The sequence below is a fragment of the Plecotus auritus genome (assembly GCF_963455305.1).
Source record: "Plecotus auritus genome assembly, chromosome: 2".
NCBI classification, from domain to species: domain Eukaryota; kingdom Metazoa; phylum Chordata; class Mammalia; order Chiroptera; family Vespertilionidae; genus Plecotus; species Plecotus auritus.
Genome location: NC_137771.1, coordinates 50400023 through 50426858, shown reverse-complemented (window position 1 = coordinate 50426858; position 26836 = coordinate 50400023). Strand labels below are relative to the sequence as shown.

The 26836-nt window shown below is 43.1% G+C and overlaps 1 protein-coding gene across 1 annotated transcript in view; it reads left to right on the top strand.

The window, feature by feature from the left end:
- The window catches only part of WLS (Wnt ligand secretion mediator), a 100931-nt gene that overhangs the window by 44586 nt on the left and 29509 nt on the right, over nucleotides 1-26836 (top strand). The window contains exon 3 of the mRNA XM_080656954.1: nucleotides 23605-23729. Coding sequence (XP_080513080.1) covers nucleotides 23605-23729 — 125 coding nt within the window. The remainder of the gene's footprint in view (nucleotides 1-23604; nucleotides 23730-26836) is intronic.

Sequence of the window (26836 nt, the reverse complement as noted above, 5' to 3'; positions counted from 1 at the left end):
AAACATCAAAAATGCCTATGTTGGTGATGCTTTGATAAAATATTTCTGTATATAAATGAAGTATGAATGTATGTATTCAGGTTCCAAGATATATTTTATCCTCATGTAGAAAAAGATCTTATTAAAGATTCTTATCTTTAAAATATCCTTAAATTTCTTGTAATATGAGGTCCTGCACTCAATAAAGGCACACTGAAAAGTTGACAAGATAGATAACTAAAAGTTCTGTCAGTAGATGTATAAAATAGCTGAAATCATAGAACCTCAAGAAAACCAGATTTAAAGAAATACTTTTTCTTTTTAGCAGGAGCAGTGAGTAGAGGCTATTAATTTTAATATGAGAGGGTTACATGTTGGGTTTGTGGGAATATTTTTCCCTTAAATTTATTCTCTATATTTTTGTTTATGGACAATGAAGACACAGATTTAAGAGTGATGGTAAGTCTTTGCTCACTGATATAGATATATACATACATGTATTTTAATTATAATAATATTTGTAAGACATGATCGATTTTGCTCTGACTCTTATATTAGGAATGCATCAGATTGCATGTCCACTTTTTATATTTTATCATTGTTTGGATGTCTTTCTGACAGCAATAAATGGGGCAGGAGAAAAGAGACTGGGAGCATCGTGAACAAGATCCTATTATATGTGGATGACTTCCTATTTATCAAAGATTCAGCTGTAACAATATTATCTCCAATGTAAGGAAAAGTCAGGACCAATCCTATTTTTTCTTTAAGCTTTCCTAGGCAGTCTATGAAATGAATTTCAAATTCCAAATATAAAAGAGATTTCTCATTTGGACTGTGAAATTAAAGTTGGGATTTCATACACACACACACACACATATGTAGTCAGAGTGTTTACCTATATTTAAAGGATCTTTGAATAAATACAATAATCTGAGGGCTCTATATTTTAAATGACTTTTAGTTATTTGGGTTAAATGTTTATTTCCTTTAAGCTTTTTAATTTAAGGATTTTGGCTAGGATTTAAAATCTTGATAAACCCTTAGAAACTAGAAAAGTATTGACTTACTATTTAAAAGCTAGTCATTGTTTAATCAATGCTGATCCTTTGGAGGGAAAATGGTGACATTAAAGGGTAATTCATAGTGATAAAAGTGGTTAAGGGACTGTGTATGTTATATTTAGTAATTGGGAAAGAAGATATCCCAGGTATATCATGCAAAAAAGTAACCCACATTTGAAAAAGTAATTTTAAACAGAACCCCTACTTTTCCCCTTTAAGTATAAACATTTTTAACACCTACAATTGTCATTTGATGATAAGTATGAAAAGTATTAGCCAGTTCAACTTTTAAATGGTGATAATTTTAAAATAATAGTCTATAAGATCCAGGGAAGAAAGGCCAATTGAAGAAATTCCAGACTTAGATACCTAGAAATGGGAGTAATTGACCTTTCAGCAAATACCAGTTACAAATTCTGAGCAGCCCTATTTGTGGAAATCTGTGATTGGGTCAGTGATGACTTTTCTGAACATTTTAGAGGCATGGAATTAACCAGTTTGTGGTATTTCTGTAGAATTGCAAAGGACATAGATTTCAGTTTTACTCCAAAGAGTTAGGACATGGAGGGAGAGTGAGTAGACTGTAAAGGGTGTCAGAAAAATGTCAGCCTAAACATCTGGCATCTGGATGTAGGTTAATCACTGGGAAAAATATATGCTTATCTATGTGATGGGCTTAGATTTTTCTGTAACATCAAATTCTGTACTTGAAAATAAATATCCTCTAGAGTGGGTGTATCTCATTCATTTTAAAGTGTATTATCAGTCGCTCACTCAATTTATGTGTGTGTTCGTGAAATATAGGCTTAGGTTCGCTAACATGGTGCCCACTTGTAATGGAATGTTGCTTTACTGATTATAACTGCAAGTCACATACTTAGCATAACTTCAGACTCTCCATGGGGCTCCTTTTGAGGAACTTGGGTGCAGAGATCAAAGACGTTTGTGGGGTTTTTTTTTTACATGTCTTAACACAGCTTTCAAATCTACAGACTGTTGAAATAGAAATACTGAGATTCATTGGCAGAAAACCTCAAGATGGATTGCTGTGTTGAGTAGTAAATCTCGGATTTTCAGAGGTCTAAAAATCCCTTAGGCTGAAGAAATACTATAAATGGTATGCAGTAGGGAAAGCCTATTCTCTTCTTAGGTAATGAAGTTGTTTTGCCTTGAGCCCTGCACTGAAACTCTACAGTTTAATGTTAAGTCTAACTGGCTTGTTTCATTATTGCAAATGACTACATAAAATGATGGAATTACATATTTCTATAAATGATGAGTGATTTTTCTTTTCTCAAACTGAAAAATTGCTGTAAAACTTATTTCTAATAAAAAAAATAATTAGGATGATACCATTCAAGTTAAATGGCTGAGTGTCCTGGGAGGAAATTGCCGAACTTTTTACAAAGTGGTTGTGCTCTTCCATTTCTGCCCCTCTTATGGGATTAAGTAGATACTTCATGAAAACAATGAAAATAAAGGAACAATCTGTTAACTGTAAAAATAAACTGTCAGATTATCCAAAATTATCTGGGGTGAAATACAGAAGGAAGAAAGTCAGGGAATCCTTTTGTGAACTAATTGTTGGCCATCAGCAAGAGTCATGGTTCTTAATTCATTTTCACATATTTCTTGGGAAGCATCCACAAAGAGAGCTGAATGGGGCAGAGGATTCCATACATCACCAGACTACAACTGCTATGATGGAACAGACCACTGGTAATAGGGTATTCACATGACTGGAATTTCATGCTTCATCAGATAATCCTCTTTAACAAAATATGTTGAAGCAACTACTGAGAAAAAGACTTCTACTATCCCACTCCCCCCAAGCAGAGACCTTCTTTGATTCATGACCATGTTATTATCTCTCTTTATAAGAAGGACATTTCTGATTAAATATTTTTCCTCGTAGGCTAGAGTCACCAAGATTTTCAAAGTTACCTTTTAAGTGTCTTTACCTACCTCAGTCAGAGTTAATGTGAACAGAAATAAAAACTTCACATTTTCTCTCTACCCTCATACTTCTCCCCCTCAAAAAAAAGATAAGCCCCCAAACCTCAAAATATACCAGAATGACCAAGGAGACTTAAAAAGAGTGGGGTTTGTGGTGGTGGATAAAGGGAGGTTGTCAGTGGGTGTAAGTGGCTAAGCCTCTTTCTTTAGGAGTCATGTGTCCCCTTCAAATGAAGGCTAGAAGTTAGAATTTACTAGTATGAATTAGTCTTACCTACTGACTTGGAATAGAAGGAAACCAAAATCATGGGAGAACACTATATTTTCATGATTAACCCAGAGTAGTGAAGATTATGGACATTGTGTTTGTTCACACTCATTTATGAATATCTTTCCCTTTAAGGGAATCTTCAGGCATAACTTTGGAACTAATCATTGTGAGCATGTTTATATTGGCAGGAATGTGGGAATCTTTGGCTTTGTTTTATTTTGGTGTATGATTTGTAAGCCCTTCACTTGGACAAAATCACTATAAAGCTGTCTGGATCTCTCTATCTAGTTTGATGGTGTTGCATTGTATTTGCAAATTTAAAAATCCAATTGAGGAACAGAGTTGGGCTCCTCCAGAACTTTCCCAAGATTTTTTTTTATTACTAATGTTTTTAATATCCAGCCCCTCCTACCTCCTTCCAGTTGTCCATTGGCTTACTGGTCAATTTAACATTGGAAAGTAGATCATATTGGCTTGGTCTCTAGTCTTAACAAAACACTCATCTATGGTGCTGAATAATTTGCGGTAATTGTTACTAAGCATTGGCTGTGTAATTGCAGACTCTGAGCACTGGAGGCAATGGTAAGAGTACTGCTGGTCTAATAATCTTCAAACAGGAGTCTATGGGTAGATTCCAAGGACCAAGTGAGCCCCCCTGATAACACTATGTAAAATTTTAGTTGTATAAACTTATATGACTTTTGGGAGTTAGAGGATTTGTGGCTTTTGTCAGGTTTCCAAATAGGTGCTTGACCTCCAAATGTTAAAGACTGGTCCTTTAATTTACCAGATGAAGAAACCTTACAACCAGTGATACTTGTCCACTGTAGCACAGCTGGCTGGAGACATAGCAGAATCTTCCTGTTGTATATCAACCATTTAGGTAGGCGGATGGTACATAGCAACAAGTATACTATACTGTACAGGTCAGTGAGCCTTCTACCAAATAGAGGCCTCTAATTTTTGGACAGAAGTTGCTCTGGTCTTTCTAAAATGGTGTATTTTTCTATTTTTTAAAAAATCTGCCAATCTGTAGTTAGTTCAGGGATTGCAGTGTAATCTCAAACCTAGACTAGGAGGTAGGCAGGTCCTGTTTATAGTACCACAGCTGCAGATCACCCACATGTCTCATTTCCTGCTTTGAGTTTAGAATATAAATGGGGAGATTCTCTTTGCATCCATAATAAGTATATTCTGGTTACTAAAATAAAAGCCTGGTGACATCAATGAGAAATGTGAACAGCAAAACAGCCAGCAGCAGAAGATTCCTAGATGAGGCCTCCAGTATATATAAGGTGTTTTTGTGTTTTTACCTCCTTTTCTAACTTTGTGTTTTCTTCTTACTATTTAAATGCAGCTAGCTATCACATAGCTAATGTGAGGTTATTTTATGAGGAATTATACTTTTATAGTGAGTAACCTTAGGAAATATGAAGTAAAATTATTTTCCGGATTATGTTTTCCAAAGCAAAAGAAAGTTAGATGGGGAAGAAAAATCCTTTATTAAATAAAGCAGAATTCTACCCTCAAAAGTGCCAGGGACTCTATGTTGAAAAAACAACAACCCATTTCTTTCAACATCTACTTACTGTCTACACACTGATGCCACAATGGTTCCAGTTCCTCTTTGGCCTTAGTAAGCCGATGTTAATATAGTAGAGGGAGTAGAAATTCTTTAAAGGAAGAAGAGGTTCTGGTTTTTTTAATTACTCTTGTCTAGATTGTTTCCTAAAATAATTGTCCAATGAATATATCTTTTCTGCCTTACTGGTTATTCATATTATTACCACAAAGGAAAGTTCAGGCCTAACCTGACGAGCAAAATTATGTTTTCTTTAAAAGAAAGGTTTGGGGAAAATTGAAAATATTTAAATTTAGTATCTTTGAAAAAAGTTGCTGTCACATAGAAATGAGTTCTAATAATTGGAGTTGTTCAGCAATGAAAAGACTCTGTCTTCAAGTAGTGAGCACCTTGTTACTGGTAGTAATCAAGCAGAAGCTGTTTGTGGGGGTGGTCATGATGATGATGACCACAGTGATAGCTTGCCTGGATGGAGAGAGAGAAGTGTGGGTGGAGAGAGAGACAGAGAGAAAGAGATGGACAAAGAGAGAGAGAGAGAGAGAGAGAGAAACATCAATTGGTCACCTCCCATACACACCTCAACCAGGGATCAAACCCACAATCTGGGTATGTGCCCTGACTGGGAATTGAACCCATGACATTTGGGTGTACGGGACAACACCCCAACCTACTGAGCCACACTAGCCAGGGCTACCAAGTACTTTTGTACAAGAGATGTTGGTGGTTGTCTTTGCTTCCAGCCATTTGGTTTGGCTTCACACCATTTTCTTACAGAACTTGCCTATCTCCCCTTTCTCAAAAGTGGGCTTCTACCACTCCTACTGAATGAGCAGCTGGACACTGGACCAGCCCTCTAACCTAAGATGATTGGATTAGGATGGAATAATCAGATTCCTCTCTCTCTTTTTCTAGGAAATTGGGGTTTACTGTTTCTAGTCCCACCTTCATTAGCACTTAAACTGAGAAGTCTTGAAGGCTATCTGGGCAGCCATCACTCACCACATACGTGGAGAAGCAGAAGAAGTTGGTTGAAACCAGATGCAAAAAGAAAATGGAGATGAAAGAAATGGGGTGTAATTATGATTGGCTACAAGTAATAACTTTCTTCTCAGCAGATTTCTCTTCCTGGTTCTGTTCCCTCAAGCTTGTCAGAACTTTCTGTCCTTGAGTTCCTTGAGATACCTTTATATCCCTCCAGCTAATTTCTGCTTAAGCTTGTATGGGTAAAGTCCTGTTACTTGCAACCAAATCATCTCTGTTTAAGACAACTTTACCTGTATTTCATATGATCATCTCAACAATTCTTCCTGGCAGAATGAGGAAACTGAGGATAAGAGCAGTTAATTGATTTGTCCAAAGTCTCCAAGCTGGGAAATAGAAGGTTGCAAGTGAAGGGGATCTTGTGGCTCCAGGCATATCAATAGTGCTGAGAAGTGGTTTCCTGTTCTGAGTGGGAAATTATCCTAGACGACCCCCAAAGTCCCAGCTACTCTAACTCTCTTTTGCAGAGAGTCCATGACTCACTGAAAATCCTTTGGCTCTATAAAAATCTCATTCCTTTAGCTTTGTAAATAGGTGAGTTTGGGGACCCTCACGTGTGAACCATTTTAGAAGACACCCCTTTGTTATTGGGTGAGTTTAGTGTTGAAATGAGTGAGTTTTCTTGTTTTATTTTGTTACGTGCTACCCTGTGTTCATTTCTAGTCCTTGGGTAGGCAGACAGCGTTGCTGTACTGGAAGTGTATTTTTAGTCTGACATTAAAAAATGTATCATAGACACCAACACAGGAAGCAGTTTTTAGGTGAGTCAGTGTATAAATAACCAAAGAGTTTTCATAAAGAGACGGTAGATCTTTTAATTTTACAGTCCAACTTCTGAGCCTTTCTTCCCAACTTCATTTATTGGGCTTCTACTATGTGCTGACGTGTTCTTTACTTAGGATTTAAGATACAAAGATAAGTCCTTCATAATACAGTTTCAAAAAACATCATGACCCTTCTATTTTACCTTTCTTTATTCTGCAAGACTAAATTTTGAGAGCAGGGACTGTACTTGTTCATTTTTGTGTCTTCATACTTAGCACAGCTCCAGGCACAGTAAATACTCAAGATGCACTCAAAATAATTAGTTAGGAGCTCACAGTCTAGTTCAGAGATACAGAAACAAAAACTACACCAATGTGTTCAGTGCTAACTGTCCAGAGTATCCGAAGAACACAGACAGAGAAATGATTAACTCACTTCTGAGAAAGTAATTTTTTTAAGAGTCTTTATGGGTGGAGTCTTAAAAAGTGGAATTTGTTACAATCTACTATCTGATGGCAAAGAAATAATTCAAAGGCAGCCTCATTTTATTATGTGAAGCCAAAGTGTTTGGGCTGAATCCCCAACCTGGCACTTACAAATTATGTGACCTCTGGTAAGTTTCTGAACTTCCTTATGCTTTATTATCTTCATCTAGGAAATAGAGGTAATAGTAGTCCACCCTTACAGGATTGTTTTAAGGATTAAACTAGAAGGATACATGAGGCTTTTACATAGTAAGTGCTTGGTACATAATAAATGCTCAATAAAGGTGAGTTATTATTATTCTTGGTGTTGAGTAGAGACGAGGAATGTGAGTTCTGGAGAGAACATAGAAGCCCAGAAAGGTGGGCAGCAGGGCTGAGTGTATAAAACAAGGAGCCAGGTCTGGGATGCTGCCACAGGCCTTTCATTACTTCAGGACAATAGTTCTTAACTTTGGGTCAAGGATCGCAACCTCGGGAGAAAAATGTACATAGGCCCCATTCACACACATTGTATTCATATTTCTACTGGAGCCCTGAAAGTCATCCATGGAATTCAGAGGTTTGTGAATCTCAAAGTAAGAGCTCCAACTTCATGGTATAGGTCCTTGGTTGGCAAACTGCGGCTCGCGAGCCACATGCAGCTCTTTGGCCCCTGAGTGTGGCTCTTCCACAAAATACCACAGCCTGGGCAAGTCTATTTTGAAGAAGTGGCGTTAGAAGAAGTTTAAGTTTAAAAAATTTGGCTCTCAAAAGAAATTTCAATCTTTGTACTGTTGATATTTGGCTCTGTTGACTAATGAGTTTGCTGACCACTGGTATAGGTAGACCCCAAGAGTGCCAAGTATCATTAAAAACATGGAGAATACCCTTGTAAAATGGAAGATGTTATTAACATGTAAATTAAAATGTTTTGGAATAGAATAATAATTCAGGTTGGGACCAGAAGTATGTGGGAGACAACCTCAGAAGTTAAGTGACTTCTCCAAGGTCACCTGGTTTGCAGGTAAGAAAGTCAGGACTAACACCCATATTTTTCTACTGTGAAATAACATGTTATATGCAAAGGGCGGTAAGCCCATTTGTTAGGCTGTAGAAGAATTGTGTATTGGAGAGAAAAGATAAGCTCCTGAAAGACAGAGGGGTCAGTTGGTGAGTTGCCTTGCTGACCGGGGGAAGACATCCAGAGTTTGATCCGTCAGGAGAGAATCGAAGATCACGTGTCTAGTGCTAAAAGGAAATGTGGAATTCAGGATTTGAGGCTCCTCGCTTGTCCTTTGAATTATACAGCAGCTGGAAATCGCATTTCTTTTTCTTTCCTTTTTTTTTCCATCTGGACTCCTTGCATGGTGGTAATCCCGACAGGAGGGCATCTGTGAACTTTTTAATGGGAGAAGTCATAAAGCTGGGTTAGGGCTGTGTTTGCACAAGGCTGGCTTCGGAGGCAGGTAAAATCTGACTCCCCTTCTGCTTTTCAGCTGCAGACACAGCATCGCTGCCACCACCAGCTGAGTGACTCGGAATCGAGGGGTTGCCAGTAATTGTGGGTTTAAGTCACAGAGGAAAAAGATAAGAGGCTAGCAAGGCTGGTTTTTCCACAATTAAATGTTGCCTCTCAGGCTTCTCTGACGGCAGGAATCCAGGAGGTCAGGAACCACCAGCCATATTATTTTTCTCCCGGCTGCCTGCTCTCATTTGTATCCCCTCCTCATTCATGGGAACTAAGAAAAGATGGGTTGGAAATAAAAAGCTTGTTCTAGCCTACTTTTTCCTTTATGAAACTTGTCAGAAACAAAGCTTTCCCACGAAACAGATGTGATCCCTTCTGGTGGCTGGCTCTTTCTGCTGGCAGCACAAAGATATTTGGGAGGGAGGGGGGAAATCCATTGTTGCAATGCACGAATGTCCTTTTATAATAATGACTGTGCTTTCTCTCCCCAGTGCCATGTACTCTGGTATTTTTGTGTTTTTCACTGTTTAACTCTTACATGAGTCTAAGTCAAGTTTTCATCCCTCATCACTCCAACTCTATTGTAAGTGCCCTGAGGGTAGGAATGGTCTTGCTGTTTTTTGCTTTTGCCACGATGCCTCAAGTATAGAAGGAAGTTAAATAGGGGGTGGCAGTTTGGATGTTTACATTCATGAATTGTTGAACTAGAAGGAACTTAGTCATCTTAGGATTCAACTTCAGTATTTAAAAAAAGAAGGCCATATGTAAAGCAACTTACTCAAACTGTACAGCTAATTAGTGGCTTTCCTAGAGCAAGAAACAGGTCTCCTAACTCGTGACTTAATGGGAAAGAACTTCAGCTGTGGAGTCAGACAAACCTGAGTTCATATTTCACCTCCCTCCCACATGAGCGGTGTGATTGTGGGCCTCAGTTTTTTCATTTTGTGCTTGTAGATGATCGTTTATAGCCGTCTGGCATCTATGTGTGGCTGAAAACGTCTGCACATATTAGGCACTCAAAAATGTGATGTCTTAAGGATCATAGTTTTATTTATTTTTAAAATACAAGACCCTCTATAAGAAACTCACATTTCTACCATCTCTTCAATATTAGAACATGTAGTCGTGTTGCTTTTGGTGAGAACTTAGGAGGGAGAGCAGGCCAATAGGGCTATAAGGTGGATGCAGCTTATAATGAACTAGAAATAGAAATGGATCCTGCCGACAGGTGCAATGCCTTCTCCCTTCTCCTGTCACCCCTCAATGGAAGGGAGTTGGGTTGGTTTGTTCAGCAGTTCGTAATGGAGTGCCTACTATGCTGAGAAAGAGACTAGCAATGTGGGGATGTGGGGTGGCGGGGAAGATGAACAAGCCAATAGGCCCAACTGGCTTCAGAAGTGATAGGAATATAAATGATCACAAGTGATGTGATGACAGAGGGGAAGGCCATTGGCTAAGGGAGGAGCAACCGGGAGGACGCTGCCCAGACTCAGTAATCAGGGGCAAGTTTGTGGAGGTGCATGGAGAGACCGAGACAGAGGGGGTGCCAATATTACCAAAAGGGAAAGAGAAGCTATTCTAAGGAAAAGACTGAAGGGGATGGCTGGTGAGAGAGAGAGAGAGAGAGAGAGAGAGAGAGAGAGAGAGAGAGAGAGAAGGGAAAGGGCTTATCACTCCTGTTAGTGTAGGTGGCTTTTATTGAGGGAGGGACAATGGAGGTTTTTCAGGGCTCAACCAAGGGTCGTGGTTTTTATTATGCTTCCTTCTGGCTCTCAGACACAGGTGCCTTCTGCACCTTCTCTGTGTTATTATGAATCTATCCATACTTTGGAAGCCTGGGAGGGAACCCAATATTGTCTCATTGCTCCCCAGAGCTTGGGTCCAGGGAATGCCCTGGCTGATGGATCAAGGGAAGGACCTGACCTGCAAATAGAACCCCCAAAGCCGAGTGCAGTCATCCCCCCCCCGCCCCGCCCCCCCGCCCCACCGTAAGCCTACGAAACAAATACTCTGTATGAGTAACACTGGCCTGACTCCAGCAATAACACAGCTGTTGAAACAGCTTAGTCACCAGGGCGATGGAGGGGGTGTGCGCGGGAATGCTGGGGTGCAGTGATCTGACATTTAGCGGGCTGGCAGCAGCCCGGAGAGCCTCCACAGGTCTGTGGGAGAGTTTGGAGAGGATCTGCTTCCTCTCCACAAGCATCCCCTTGTTTCTTTTGAAGCCCAACCATAATCCTGGGCAGAGCAGACTGAGGAGAGGAAGAAATGGGTCACTCCTTTTAGACACCTGGTTTCTCCCCCTTCACGGATCCATGTTTATTTCTTGAATAACTTTTGTTTTCTGCCCCAGGCTAAGCTGGGTGTAATTTAGATATGGTGAAGGGGCAAAAGGTGCTCATTTATCTTATCTAGAAATCTTAACTTCTGGATATCCAGGTGGTGTCTGAAGTAGTTACAAGGGCAAGTCCTGGCATTTCTGCCTGACCTTGCTTGGATTCCTTTAGCAGCTGCAGCTGCCAAAACTCTTGCCTAAAGGACTTTGGGCAGATCTGGGCAAAATACTGAGCCAGTTTCACCAGGATTTGGGAGGACTGATAAATTGCCACAGAATAACCCTGTTCCTCGTCCGGCCCTTTGAAGAAGTGACCTTTGCATTTTCTCCTCATCCTGGGCTTCTTCTGCACTGTTTGTTTTGGATACTGTTAAGTTAAATTAGCCATCCCCGTCCCTTCCTGGTGACTGTATGAGAATACAGCTATCAGTCTGTGAATTCTGCCATCATCAATTCTATTTTTAGCTTCAGTGTGAATGAAGCTCTCTTCTCTAATTGCATTCAGAGAGAGAGGGAGGGAGGGATGTAGGGCGGGAGAGGAAGAGAAAGGGAGAGAGAGAGAGAGAGAGAGAGAGAGAGAGAGAGAGAGAGAGAGAGAGAGAGAGAGGAGAGAGAGAGAGAGATTTTCATAACCATCAAGTCAACCATTCTAAATGCGCGGTGCACTGACAGTGTCCTGGGAGAAAGCACAGAAGCCGCTGTGTGTTTTTCTCCCTGGGCTGTCAGGATTGTTTTCTCTCCCCATTTATGTTGATTATGGTCTTATAGGAAAGAGCTGTTGCCACACTGGTTTCCCAGTGTGTTAACACTTGCCGCTTGGATGATTCTGATTTCTCTAGCTTTGTTAGGAAAAGATCGGTTCATTGTGGAGTTCAAGTTCCATGGAAAGCAGGCAAGGTGATATTTTCTATGAAATTAAATAATCTTAAATATGCTGAGAACTGAAAGGACAATGGGATCAGTTCCATCTAGATCTCTCTACCCCCCTCCCCCGCTCAAGTCCCAGTCTGCCTTTCACACAGCTTCCAGATCTCCTTGGTTAAACATCCTTCTAATAAAATGCTGCAACTCAGAGCAAACTTCTTCCCTTTGTCATCAGGTTCTTCCTGCTCTCCAGCCTTGCCTAGTCTCGCCGCTCCTCCCTGACGACGACACCAGGCTACTTTGAGCTTCCATGACTTTTTATCTATGCGGCTTCCCCTGCCTATAATCCCTTCTCCTACTTTGTTACCTAGTGAACACTTACTCACCGGTGATTCACAGTGGACCATCATCTTGTCCAGATGAGGTGATGTGGAAGATCTATATTCCATGCTACGATCCTTGTCCCCCTGCCTAGCACTGTGGGCACCTTTGTGCTGACAATGTACTTTACATGTACTTGTGATGTAGTACTACCCACAGGGAATTATACTTATTTATGTATATACCTGCCTTCCCCACTTTACTGTGAAAAATTGATGGCAATGACTTTGCCATATATGTCTTTTTATCCCCACTATTGTGCATGGAGGGAAAAAAATGAACTGGATTGGATGGTCCGTCTAGTGTCAGGGTTTTCAGAGGTAGGCTGATTCCATCTTGGTGGCAGCACCAGCTGTTGGGGCTTCTGAGGTCCTGATGGGTTTCTTTCTAGTCCTGGAAACGTAGGCCTGAGTAGATTATCAGAGATGTGACATGTTATACCCAGATGAATGCTGCACAATTTTCCTTCTCTGGAATCTCTTGCCTGTAGTTCCATTTATTCTCTTATTCCCATAGCCCAGTGGTTGGCAAAGTCATTAGTCAACAGAGTCAAATGTCAACAGTACAACGATTGAAATTTCTTTTGAGAGCCAAATTTTTTAAACTTAAACTTCTTCTAACGCCACTTCTTCAAAATAGACTCACCCAGGCCGTGGTATTTTGTGGAAGAGCCACACTCAAGGGGCCAAAGAGCCACATGTGGCTCGCAAGCCGCAGTTTGCCGATCACTGCCATAGCCTTAGACAGGCATGATACACACTTCAAAGTCTCGCCCTTTTATTGCTTTACTTCACCCTTTCACTCCAGACCAGGTCGGAGAACTCTGGTTTCTAGTCCCTGCAGTTACAGCCTGTCTCCTCCTTTACACCCAGTAGCCCTCTTAAGTAGAACACTAGTGCAGCCCCGTATTATTATTATTCAGATGTGAGGGATACAGGAGACAGTACCTCCCTCAGGACCATATCCCTTAAGAGCTCCCTTCCCACCCAGTCCTGGGGAATAGGCACGTTGTTTCTTGATGGGGCCTTTGGGCCAAATTTGAGGAACAGCCTTTTTTTCTGAAGGACATGTGGGGGTGGGTAGGGAAAGGGAAGCAGGGAGTGGGAAAAGAAAGTGAATGCCACCGAAATATAGCAAACCATAGACCACACGTGTGAGGTGTAGAGGTGATGAAGTGACGGAGGAGATCTGGGGTTGTAGGAGTATTTGGAGAAAGAAGGATGATATTTGTTAATTTGGCAAGTGTTTGGTGGGTAGCTATTGTATAAAGGCATGGGCGATGGAGCTGTGAACAAGACTGAGGCAGTTCCTGGCTTTCAGCAATGGAGGGTAGGGAGAGAGAGACAGGTGAGTAGCAGGTAGTTGCCCTGCGGTAGGAAACATGTTACAGAGCTGGGCACACAGGTGCTGTGGGAGCAACAGCAGGGGCACTTCATTGAGTTTTTGGGGGTGAGGGAAAGTGGGAGTGAATCTGCAGATGTCTTGAGGATGAGAGGATGAGAAGGAGTTAGTTTGGTACAGGTGGGGATGCCAAGTTCCGTATGCAGAGGACTGTCTGCACCCCAGAAGAAAAGAAGCCCTTTGTAATTCACCCTCACAACATGAGCACTGCTAGTAGAGACTGAGTGCACCAAGAGTAGGTAACCTTGAGCAGCAGCCTTAGACTAGCAGTCAGCATTTACTGAGTGCTTACTGTGTGCCAGGGCTGTGCTGAGTGATCACACGTGTTATTTCACTTAATGCTCTCAGCCAGAGGAGACAGGCATTGCAGTTACCCCCAGTCTATGGGCGGAGAAGTTCAGTGATTTGCCCACCATTGCGCAAGCACCACTGCCATGGTGGACCACCATCCCAGGCTGTCTCTCTCCAGAGCCTGAACTCTTCTCCATTTTCCACGGCAGGAGGTGGTGGCGGGCTGTGTTCAAGGTGACCAGCCTTGGTGGTGGCAGGAGCAGGGAAGGGAGCATGAGATATGAACCTGGGAGCCAGGTTAGCACCAGGAGCCACGTCTGAGTCTTTTAATGTCATTGAAAGAGTTTCAGCATTAGACTGAGGACAATACAAAGGCATTCAGAGTATTTTGGAAATTATCTCTCTGGCTACAAAGTGAAAAACAGAGAGGAATGGGGCATGGGTTTGAGTCGTCTAGATCCGAGGTGATCGTGGCCTTGAACAAGGAGAGAGGCAGTGAGGGATGAGGGGAGCACAGTAGAGACACACACAGTGGGAAGAGAGCATGCAGATTTGAAATTCAGGAGGGAAATTTGAACTTGAGAAGGTGACTGGCATCCCAGGAGCAGACGAGACACCCTCAAAGCAAGTGTGCTGAGTTAGAAGGGGAGAGAGCTCCTCTCCAACCTGGTGAACACCACTGATGTTATTTTTCTATATTCTGTGGTGCTTCAGATGCATTTGCTTCTGAAACAATTGATGTCCCAGTTCTTTGTCCAAATGCATGTACCAGTGCAGTAGGGTGCAATAGGGATGCATGGATGTTTTCTAACTGAGATGTCACTTTGCAAAGGGCCGGATGTGAGCAGTGCTCCCCCTGTCCTAATCATGTTTCATAGACTGGCATTTTTTTACACTCAAAGGACTTTGCATCGGAGGTATTGCTTTAGAACTTAGCAAGGGACCATTTTGATGATGCTTAGAAAAATGCCTTACCTGTGGAAAATATTTCCCCACAAGGCAAATGCTTGACGTGATGGGGACAAACGAGAGAGGTAATGTGAACTAAACTGTTAGGCTGCTTTGCGAAATCATTGTACTCATTCATTTTCATACCTGCTCACACCCAGGCCTGTAGGTCATCTTAAGAAAACAGCCAGGGCCAAATTTATAATTAGCTGAGTCCATTTTTGCCAGACCTAACCATGGATAGAGGACAGGGTTTGTTTTGTTATTTCCTTAATTAAAAGCGTCAAGAAAATACAAGCCAGGTCAGAGAGCTTTTGATTGGGGAAGGAACGCTGGCATAAATAACCCCAGATTATATGTCTGCTGGAGGCTGTGAGGAGGCTGGTCCGGGTGTCCTCCTTCAGAGGTTACCCAAACAAACCCTGGTGACTGACAGGCTACCCTATGGAATGTAGGAATGCATATGAGGGTTTCGAAACCTCTTTAATTTATTTTTCCCCAGGGCAAGGGCCCAGGGTAATCAAGGTTTCTCAGGGAACCTCTGCCAACCATAAAATAATTCTTTATTTCCTCTAACCCTTTTCCCTTTATTTCCAGTTAATTGGTCAACGATGTAATATAATCATCCGGGGACTGGATGGAAAGGGAACTTTTCAAGTGTCTGTGTACCAAGTAGTCCTGTCAGCAGCCTTGGGAAGTAGGTCCCACTATTTCTATTTTGCAGAGGTGGAAACTGAGACTTATTCAAGGTCTCTTAGCTAGAAAGACATACAGATAGGATTCAAAAGCAGGTCTCTTTGGCCCCAAACTCTTTGTACTATCCTAGCTGGCAAATGCCCATTTCAAAAATGTAATGCCTTCTAGGTCCATCCATGGTATTGCAAAGGGTAAGATTTCATTCTTTTATATATATATATATATATACTTTTTTATATAGTACAGAAAGGGAGAGGGAGAGAGATAGAAACATCGATGAGAGAGAGACATCAATCAGCTGCCTTCTGCACGCCCCTTACTGGGGATCGAGCCTGCAACCTGGGCATGTGCTCTGATGGGGAATCGAACCCGGGACCTCTGGGTCCGTGGGATGATGCTCAATCCACTGATTTCATTCTTTTTTTATGGCTGAGTAACATCTGAAACTAATTCAAAATAATACTGAATACAAACTGTAATTGAAAAATAATTTTTAAAAGTGTAAGTGAAAAGCGTTTTGATTACTTCCTCATTAGCCTCATCTTTCATCACTTCATTTTCCCTCTCCCCGCCCTCAAGGGTTGTTCTTACATTAAACAGCTGCCCTAACTTCTTTCTTTTTATTTTTTTTTTAAATATATTTTATTGATTTTTTTACAGAGAGGAAGGAAGAGGGATAGATAGTCAGAAACATCGATGAGAGAGAAACATCGATCAGCTGCCTCTTGCACACCTCCCACTGGGGATGTGCCCGCAACCAAGTTACATGCCCTTGACCGGAATCGAACCTGGGACCTTTCAGTCCGCAGGCTGACGCTCTATCCACTGAGCCAAACCGGTTTTGGCTGCCCTAACTTCTTTCCTAGCTCTTTGTCCTTCTAGCATCTTTGGCTCATTCAAAAGGACTTGCTCTCCTCTCTGACTTTGCACGTGTCTTCAGAAAACTGATGCACAAATGCTTTTCTCCTGTGGATATGATTGATTGATGCTTCCTAATCCGGAAAGGCACAGGTCTTTCCACCTGGAATGGTCCTCTGCCATCTGGGTCTGTTTCCCCAGAACGCTGGAGCGCAGGTTTCCTCATGTTGGAGCACCGCCCCCATAACAGGCTGGAAATAGTAAGGGTGAAGAGCCACAGTGCCTTTCCACACCTCCCTTCCCATTCAGGATGAATTTTCCACCCAACAGAAATGTGTCTCCAAAGCCATTTGAGAAAAGGGAAGCTTGGACAGCCCACAGTATAGCAAGGCCACTGCTCTGGTATATTGTGGAAAAACCATGCGTTTTCGATCTATAAATGCCCTATGCTGACACCTTACAACTTTCCCCACCATGGAACTGGAATAACCAGTGTTCTTGTTTTATAGGGAAGGTTCTCCAGGTGCCAGAGGTAGCCTTGGCCTTCCTGCCATTCTCCCAGGGAGTGCAAATTGGATCCTTCACTTTCATTATCTCCGGGCGTGGGGATGGAGGAGAGGGGAGGATTGCCCACGCAGTATCCCAGGAGTCATGAAACTGGTGTTTTATTACATGCAACGTAGTCATTAAAGCTGAACTTTATTTCCGAGTTCATTGGAGGCAGGAGGGAAAATGATTCAGGTGGCTGACTTCACAGGTTTGCTGAGCTCCTTAGTCCAGAGCTTTCCTGTTTCTAAGTTCTATGTCCCAGGTTTGGATAGGAGTTCTTAATGGACATTTCCATGTTCCTGAAACCCGGTGATTATTTTGAGTCAAAGGTAGGTATGAGAGTTTCACATCCCTAATAAAATGATAAAAACAATAGCGAATCCTTTCTGCTTTTGGCACTGCACTAAGCATTTTTTTTCTTTTTAAAAAAATATGTTTTTATTGATTTTAGAGAGAGAAGAAGGGAGAGGGAGAGAGAGATAGCAACATCAATGATAAGAGAGAAGTACTAATCAATCGGCTGCCTCCTGCACGCCCCCTACTGGGGATTGAGCCCTCAACTTAGGCATGTGCCCTGACCAGGAATCTAACTGGGGACCTCTTGGTTTATAGGTCGACGCTCAACCACTGAGCCACACTGGCCGGGCTGTACATATTTTGATGTGTAACTAATTTAGTGATCACAGAATCTTAGGAGACAAGTCTTATTCCAACAGAAAAGGAGCCTGAGCATTTGTCCCGGAGTGATATCACAACATCCACTGAAGGAGAGCTGAAGGGTAGCTCGAACTGGCTAGTCTCCCTGTGGTTACTATATATAAATGCACCACAAGAGACAGTAAAGGCTGTAAGACTGTAGGCCATGAAGCTCTAGGAGCTTGAGGCCATTGTTTCTAAGGGTGTGTCTTTTGAGTCTTGTCTTCTCCATCTCACAAACAGGAATGATGACACCTGCCGCCAACTGCCTAGACAGGGGTGGGCAAACTTTTTGACTCGAGGGCCACAATGGGTTCTTAAACTGGACCGGAGGGCCGGAACAAAAGCATGGATGGAGTGTTTGTGTGAACTAATATAAATTCAAAGTAAAGGAGCGGAGGGGAGAGCAAGAGAACCCTCCGCTCTTTCGGCTCCACGGGCCGGATAGAACAGCCGAACGGGCCGGATCCGGCTGTTCTATCCGGTTCTCTTGCTCCCCCCGCCGCTCCTTTACTTTGAATTTATATTAGTTCACACAAACACTCCATCCATGCTTTTGTTCCAGCCCTCCAGTCCAGTTTAAGAACCCATTGTGGCCCTCGAGTCAAAAAGTTTGCCCACCCCTGGGTTAGGGGCAGAACCACGACATGAACCCAGGTGTCCCCAGGCCCCCAGCTCCGTGTGGTTGGAATCACATCATGCTTCCCTAGTCAGTTTTCTGAAATGACTGGAGTTCCAGCAGTTCTCCAGTGGGTTTCAGCAGTTCTTCCCATCAAAGCTCAGATTAGGGAATTCCAGATATATTACACGCCATGCTGGCAGCTTTCCAGGAACACTGGGTATTTCTCTCTTATAGAAATCTGCAAAGGGTGCTTGGTCAGTGTTGAGTGGCCCCTTGCACACAGTGTGATTGAGTCAACTGTTAAGTTTCTTTTGAAGTTTACTGGTTTCTACCAACAAAGGTAGTGGAGGGTCGGGGGACTTTGGGTTGATCCAGACCAAGGCTTATGTCCCACCTCTGCCATGGTATTGCTATTACTGCAATGTATTACTATGTATTCTTGGGCAATTTATATAACTTCTTCATAGGATGGTTGTGAGGACTGTAAGTTTTCATTAAAGACTTACATATTCATATTTGACTAGTTTGAGGGGCTTCTTTCATCAGTTAGACAGTTTTCTTTAAGGAATACAAAAAAGATGATTGTTGCCCAGCTGGCATGGCTCAGGGGTTGAGCATCGACCTATGAACCAGGAGGCTGAGGTTCGATTCCGGTCAGGGCAAGTGCCTGGGTTGCAGGCTCAATCCCCAGTGTGGGGCATGCAGGAGGCAGTCGATCAATGATTCTCTCTCATCATTTGTGTTTGTATCTCTCTCTCTCTCTCCCTTCTCTCTGAAACTAATAAAAATCTATTTAAAAACTACACAAAATGATTGTCTTTTAAGACAATTTCAAAAGAATTGTCACTCTCCTGTTACCAACAAAAATATGACTTTAAGTTACTTAATATCTGAGGACCTTAGTTTATTTCCTAATCAAAGGAAATATCCATGCTCATTTAGTAGAGTTGTTGGGAAAATTAAATGAAAGCAGGGGAAGTCACAGGGCTTCATACAGGGAAGTTGTACATGAAAACAGTGTTTTAAACTTTTGTTTTTAACAGCGTATGTTAAAACAGTTTGGGGATTCCCAGCAGATGGGATGAACTCAAAGCTGGGAGCAGGCCAGGAGGCAAACCTGTCTGGCTTCTTTCTGTCTCTGAGGCCCCTGTTCTGAACCAGGCCCATCCCTAACATTTGTGGGGCCCAGGGCAAGAGTACCTATGAAGGTATGGCTGCCATATGTCTAAATATTTAAAAGTGATAAGTAAGGCCAACATGTTGTTAAGATAAATAAGGTCTATCATCTAATTGCAACAAATTTGCCTTCATGATGGACCGGAAGGCCAGGATTCTTGAACTCCTTAGAATTATGTGCCAAAATGTGACTGCTCAGGGAGTGTGGGTCCCTGGACCCCTTTTGTTCCCACCCCTGATCCATCCTGTGCAGAAAGGGGCCTTGTGTGCTTGTGTGTGGATACCCCAACCTCCAAGCCCAATCTCTGTTCATAGCCTCTTACAGACAGCGGCCTTTGATCACTCCTGAGTCCAGAGGTGCGCGTATGCTTGTGTAATTCCCCTTGGGAGGCCAGATCTGCGGAAGAAACCCCCTCCCCCACCCCCGGGCTGTGGAAGTGGCTCAGAGAGGTCTGAATAGGATATTCTGGGGTCCCAGGCTCCTGGAGTATGGTCTAGAAGTTGGGGGAGGCGTTAGGCTCTGGGTGGGCATGTACCCTTCTCTAAGGTTTTCTCATCCTCTGAGAAAGGGAGCAGCTGGAAAAGGGCCCCTCCTACCTGTGGCTAAGGCCAGTGCTGTGCTGAACCCTAGTGCTCCAAGAAGCCCAAATTGTGAATTGACAGCTTCTCTTACAGCTTTTCAGATTTGTATTCTTGGTCTATATGGTTCTAGAAGTGCTCTTTCAACAGATTGAAAGCCTCAATTTCTAATCCCAGTTAGAAATAAAAAAGATATCCCTTGGTGCCTAGTACTAAAGCTCTGGCCAATTATTTCTATTGACCACTAAGGCTGCCCAGTGGGGAGCAGTTGCAGCCAGCCTTGCCCCTAACCTAGAGAAAAAGCAATGGTCAAGCATTGCTTCTGCCCAGCTGGACACCCCACAGTTCCTCCTACAGACTCTTCCCCATTTTCAGCCCTGGGTCTTTGTATTGCCTGGTGTCCTCAAGGCCAGAGTCTCCCCTCAGACTGTGTGGTGATGGGAACTGGGGGGTCCAATGATTCTGTGTACAGACTTTGACCCAGTCACCCTGTTGTTGGCACCAGGCCTCATCTCTGTCTTCTGCAACATCTGATGCTTTCAAGTTCAGAGTGCCCTGTGGGGTGGGTCTATTGGACATGTTGGCTCACTTTGCCAATACTCCTCCTGTGGGAGTTTAGGCTGTGCCTGTCTCTATGGCTGTCCTACTTTATTTTTCATCTGTAAGAAATTAGTTGAAACCTCTGGCCCACTCTACAGTTTCCCCTTGTGATTCAATAGTCTTTGGTTTCCTTTTCTGTTTGTGTGTGTGTGTGTGTGTGTGTGTGTGTGTGTGTGTGTGTCTGTGTGTATGTGTGTAATTTCAGGAGAAAGAGGAGGAAGACAAGTAGCCAATTCGCCATGTTTGACTAGATTTAAATACTAATACAGTAGCAGATCTGATGTTCATGGAGGATTTCATCTACATTAGAATGGCCTCAGATCCCTTCTTTTGTGCATCATTTCTTTCCCTTTCTGGATATTTTCAGAGAAGTGAGGATTTATGGCACTATCATATCGACCTTAAGCCCCATGGGGCCAGTGGTAGGAAAGCCCTAAGTTTCCAGACAGCAGTTATTCTTATTGGTTCCCCTGTGTGTGTTCAGGTTCCAGAGCCTAGAATTGAATGCAGTCTCATAACCCCAGTGGGAGCCAGCTCTCCAATCATTTTGGAAATGTGGTCTGTCCTATTTTTATTCCCCATTACAGCCCCTTTGAACTTGCTTAACATAGCATAAAACAGACAAATGAGTAGATGCAATCTTTATGAATCTAAACTCCTTAATGAGTTTTTAGGTGAGTTAAACCTATTCATGGTCCTTACTGATAATGGAATAATATGTGAACATTCCTGGGTATAATTGTGTACTCATTAATGTGTTCCTACCTATGTATAAGTCATTAATTTTTGGGAAAAACCCTTCATCTTCTGGATTAACATTGTCCACAATATGAAGAAGGGGTTTTACCTTTTAGAGAAGTAGCAGATAATGTATCTCCTATCTAATAAAAGAGCAATATGCAAATTGACTGTATCTGCTACACCCACAAGCCATGCCCACCTGCCATTCAGGAGCGAGTATGCAAATTAACCCAACCAAAATGGCTGCGAACAGGAGGCTTGAGTTTCCCTGGCAATGGAGGAAGCCAAGCTTCCTGCACATCCTGGCCCGCCCAGGCCTCCACTCAAGGCTACAAATTTTCAATTATAGAAGATAAATAAATCCCAGATACCAGGGCCTCCGCTTGGGTCACCGGGGGGCGTGGCCGGCCTGAAAACCACCAAAGGCCCCTCGCCCAGGCAGCCCCATGCCCCAAGGGAACCCCCACCCTGATCCAGGACACCCTTCAGGGCAAACCAGCTGGCCCCTACCTGTGCAGCAGGCCTCTATCCTATCTAATAAAAGAGTAATATGCAGATTGACCATCACTCCAACACACAAGATGGCTGCCCCCATGTGGTCAAAGATGGCTGCCCCCATGTGGACACAAGATGGCCACCACAAGATGGCCAGCAGCGGAGGGCAGTTGGGAGGGACCAGGCCTGCAAGGGAGGGCAGTTGGGGGTGATCAAGCCTGCAGGGGAGGACAGTTAGGGGTTACCAGGCTGGCTGAGGAGGGAAGTTGGGGGCGACTGGGCCTGCAGGGAAGGGCAGTTGGGGGGACCCAGGCTGGCAGGGGAGAGCAGTTGAGGGGGACCAGGCCTGCAGGGAAAGGCAGTTAGGGGTGACCAAGTCTGCAGGGGAGGGCAGTTAGGGGCAAACAGGCTGGCAGGGGAGCAGTTAGGCATCAATCAGGCTGGCAGGGGAGTGGTTAGGGGGTGATCAGGCTGGCAGGCAGAAGTGGTTAGGGGCAGTCAGGAAGGCAGGCAAGCAAGCAGTTGGGAGCCAGCAGTTCTGGATTGTGAGAGGGATCCCAGATTGGAGAGGGTGCAGGCTGGGCTGAGGGACACACCCCCATGCATGAATTTCATGCACCGGGCCTCTAGTCCTATATAATAAAAGGCTAATATGCAATTGACCGAACAGCGAAATGACCAGTCGCTATGATGCACACTGACCACCAGGGGGCATACGCTCAACACAGGTGCTGCCCCCTGGTGATCAGCCAAAAGCCAGGCTCATGACTGGCAAGCACAGTGGCAATGGCAGGAGCTTCTCACTCCTCCGTGGCAGTGCCAAGGACCCCTCAGCGGACATCACCCAAGGGTCCCGGCATGCAAAAGGGCACAGGCCGGGCTGAGGTGACCCCCCCCCTTCAGTGCATGAATGTTGTGCACCAGGCCTCTAATATATATTTCAGAGAGGAAAGGAAAGGGATAGAAATATCAATTATGAGAATCACTGATTGGCTGCCTCCTGCATGCCCCCTATTGGGGACCAAGCCTGTAACCCAGGATGTGCCCTGACTAGGAATTCAGGATCATAGGTTGAATTCTGGTTCAACCACTGAGCCACATAAGCCATGCCAGATCATATATTTGAGAGCTTATTGCAAGTAATGTTAACAAGGGTGCTGTTAGACTAGATAGGGGCTTAATCACAAGGAACAACAACAGCCTGTAATTATTGGAATCGAGAGTCTAGGTTAGTGTTCGGCAAACTCATTAGTCAACAGAGCCACAGTTTGCTGACCACTGGACTAGAGTATTTCCAGAGAAAGCACCAAAGGTACTTAAATCATGTCTTTGAGGAGAGTTGAAAAACCTGGTCATGTTTCTCTCAGGGAGGAGAGAAAACACAGACAGATATGAGGTATGGCTTTCAGGGCCTAACAAACTTCTGCAGAAGAAGTACCTTACCTTCCATGTGACTCCTATGGGCAGACCTAGGACCCGTAGTGCAAGTTATAGGATGGTAAGTGTTGAATGAGTCAGAATAAGACCATCTGAGCTGCCTCAGAGAGAGTGAGGCCCCCATCTCTGCACAGTGGTTATAGAAGGAGACCCAGCATCCAGCTAGACATTCATCTGATGACTTTTAAGTCTTTAGATTTAGAATTTCAGATTTGGAGTTTGATAGGCACTACTATCTATCTACCTACCTATCTATCTGTCTTATTGGTTTCCATGGCAGAGCCTATAAGAATTTTTTAGCCGTGTCCAAAGCCATTTTGGAATTGTGAGTTCTTTCTCTTGCAGGAGAAAATGCAGAAGTTTCCATGGACGTTTCCCTGGCTTACCGTGATGATATGTTTGCTGAATGGACTGAAATGGCCCATGAGAGAGTGCCTCGGAAACTCAAGTGTATCTTCACATCCCCCAAGGTAGGATTCCTTGACGTCTAATTTGTTGGAATTTTTATTTGATTTCCAGGTATGTGGGAAGATTTGCTTTACAATTAACAGACATGTTCCTTATTTCTTAGCATGCATAACCCACATTATCCTTCGTCTTAGTAAGGAAAAGGGCTATGTAGATATTTCCTGTCCTGGCAAAGGAGGAAAGAATAGAAGGAATGTCTGTCTGAAGTGATTTAGTTGTTTCTCTGAAATACTTCCATAAAAATAAATTCCTCATTCTTTGGTTAATAGCTGAATGTGTTTGAAGAAAATTGCTGAATTACTTTGATATATAAGAATCTTGACATTGGATTAGTGCTGAGTCTACTTCTCTTTTTCTTAGGCTTCTCTTTGCTGCCAAAGTTCATGTGTAGGTATGAAGACTAAAAATTCCAGTGACCACAGACAGAAAGACAGCCTCAGTCTTCTAATCCATGTTTAAGACTCTCCCTTCTCTGGTCAACCACCCATGGGAGGGAAATTACTATCCTGTATTGAAAATATGGAAACATTTTCTTTGGGGCAAAGGCCCAAAGATTGATTCAGTGACCTCCAGGGATAGTGGGATTTGATGATTAAAGGACCAAATTAAAATTAGCTGGAGGCCCTTATAAAAGTCAAGTGCTGCCCTTACACATGCCTCCCTGACATTCTGACCCCTCACCCTTACTTACCCCTCTACTCTTAAAAGTCTCTGTGAAGGTGAAATGGAGCCATAGTTACTGTTACTCATGGTTACCCACATTCCCCAAAGGTGCTGATGTGGTGCACCATCAATGATAGGTGATCTCTGATGGTGCTTCAGGTACAGAAATGGTCTCATTTTCTTGGTGTGAAGTGTATGAGAGGCCAAACTTTATGAGAGCACATTCTTGAGTATGTCATTTGTCACATGGCATCTCCAGATTAATTGCTCCTGAAGGATTTGGATAGCTTTGTAATACCCACTCCATTGTTTGGTTTAGTTCCTTTCCTCTCCTAGCATTGGCCTTTTGCTTTTGCCAGTAACTGTAACGTTGGGATTCCCTGTGGAATGGTGAAAATGGCAGGCTGAAGCCTCTCAGTACCATGCCCTTGCCCTGTCCGTCCTACCTTGAGGAGGAGTAAGACGGGGCAGGCTCACAGAATTAACATTAGTTAAAAGCATGGATTTGGAGCAAAACATGTGTCTTCAGTTCCAGGCTGTATCACTTACTGTCTGCGTGACCTTAGGCAAATTTACTTACTCTGTCTGAGCTTCAGTTTCCCTTCCGCAAAATGGAATAATAATGCCTGCTATGGGAGTCTTTATAAGACTAGATGGGGTAGTGAACATAAGCAGAATGACCTTATCATGTAACATGTAATCTGGGACACATTTGAGAATGAAAGAGTATGTTAATCAGATGGGCCACTAGGATTCTCATGGGCATAAGCACCTATTGGGGCACCTGACATTTATTAAGTCTCTCTTCCCGGGTTCCATAGACTAGAGATACAGCAAGCATGATCTGAGGACTGACAGCTTCAACATCATCTGAGAGCTTGTAGGAAATGCAGATTCCCAGGTTTCACACAAAACCTAAAGGGTCAAAATCTCAGCGGGCAGAAGCAAGGAATCTGTGTTTCAAGGGGATTTCAATTTCTTCTCCTAAGCTTGATAAAATTTGAGAGCCACTGCCCTAGACCCTTTGCTGAGTGCCAAATATAGTTCCACTAGCAATAAAAATAAAGCCATCTGGAATTGTTTGGGGAGGCCCTCAGGGGACAACCGGTGGATAAAAATGAATGGTAGAGGGAAACTGGAGGTAGCAGGAGAGGGGACTATCTAATATGTTCAGAGCTTTGTGTGCAACAGAGAAAATTAATTAAAACCTTTCTAGCTGTTGCTGCAAGTTGCCTGCGTCTTTCAGAGGTGAGACTGGTTGGATATCTAATCTAAAGGATATAAAGCTTCGGGATATGGAATTTCATCCTCAGAAAAGGGAAAAGTAATTTCTCACCTCACTTGCACACTTGGAGGGCACTGAGAAGCAGGGTGAGGGGGAGTCATTAAGAAGCCTGCAACTGTTCCTTGGTGTTGGCTGCTTAATTATCTTTAGAATGTGTTGATTCCTTTCAAGAAAGATATTAAACCTTGAAAAGTGTGAAGGAAAATGAATCATCAAATCTGTGCTTTCTGATTGCAGTTAAATTTAGTTTTGAGTCTGAAGATTAAATGAGAAATTGCTGTAAAGGGTTTTAGTCCCTGGTGGCTTGTGAAGTTAAAAAAAAAAAAAAAAAAAAGTCAAGTTGCCACCTGCTGTAATTTGTCCTAATTAGTCAGTCTCATGCTGGAGTTGGCTGGAGCTGGGGAAGGCCTAAGGGGGATGAGAGAAAGTAAAGAGAGAGGGGGGATTGTCTGTCTTTCTAAATGTCCTAAATACTGGCAGAGGCAGAACTTCAGTGTGTATGGAAAAATCCCCAATAGGATACAATGTTTATCTTTGAGACAGGAAGGCTAGGCCAGGATCCCAGAATCCAGTGTATCCAGTTTCTTTAACTTAGATTAAAAAAATATATTTTTAATTGATTTTTAGAGAGAGAGAAAGAGAGAGGTATAGAGAGATAGAAACATCAATGAGAGAGGAACATCATTGATCAGTTGCCTCCTGCACACCCCCTACTGGGAATTGAGCCAGCAACCCAGGCATGTGCCCTGACTGGGAATTGAACCGTGACCTCCTGGTTCACAGGTTGACGCTCAACCACTGAGCCCCAACACCAGGGAAACTTAGATAAATTTGTCTCATGGGTTGGTAGCATTAGCCTCTCTGTATGAACAGGGAAGTGGAAGACACCTAGAGAACAAAGAAAGGGGACTAGAACCCTGTAGATTATCTTATTTTACCTTGTTTTACTTATGAGGAAAGTGAGCCCAAATGAGGTGGATGACCTTCACAAGGTACCCAACAAGGAGCAAGGTCAGGTTGTTGCCACCCTTATCACAGCACAATGCCTGTCCTCAGGCATGTCTGATGCAATGTCATTAGTGATGTCTGTTCTGAGTAGGGAGTGGATGCAAATAAGCCAGATATTTGCATGCTATACCTCTACTTTGTCATGTGTGTCTT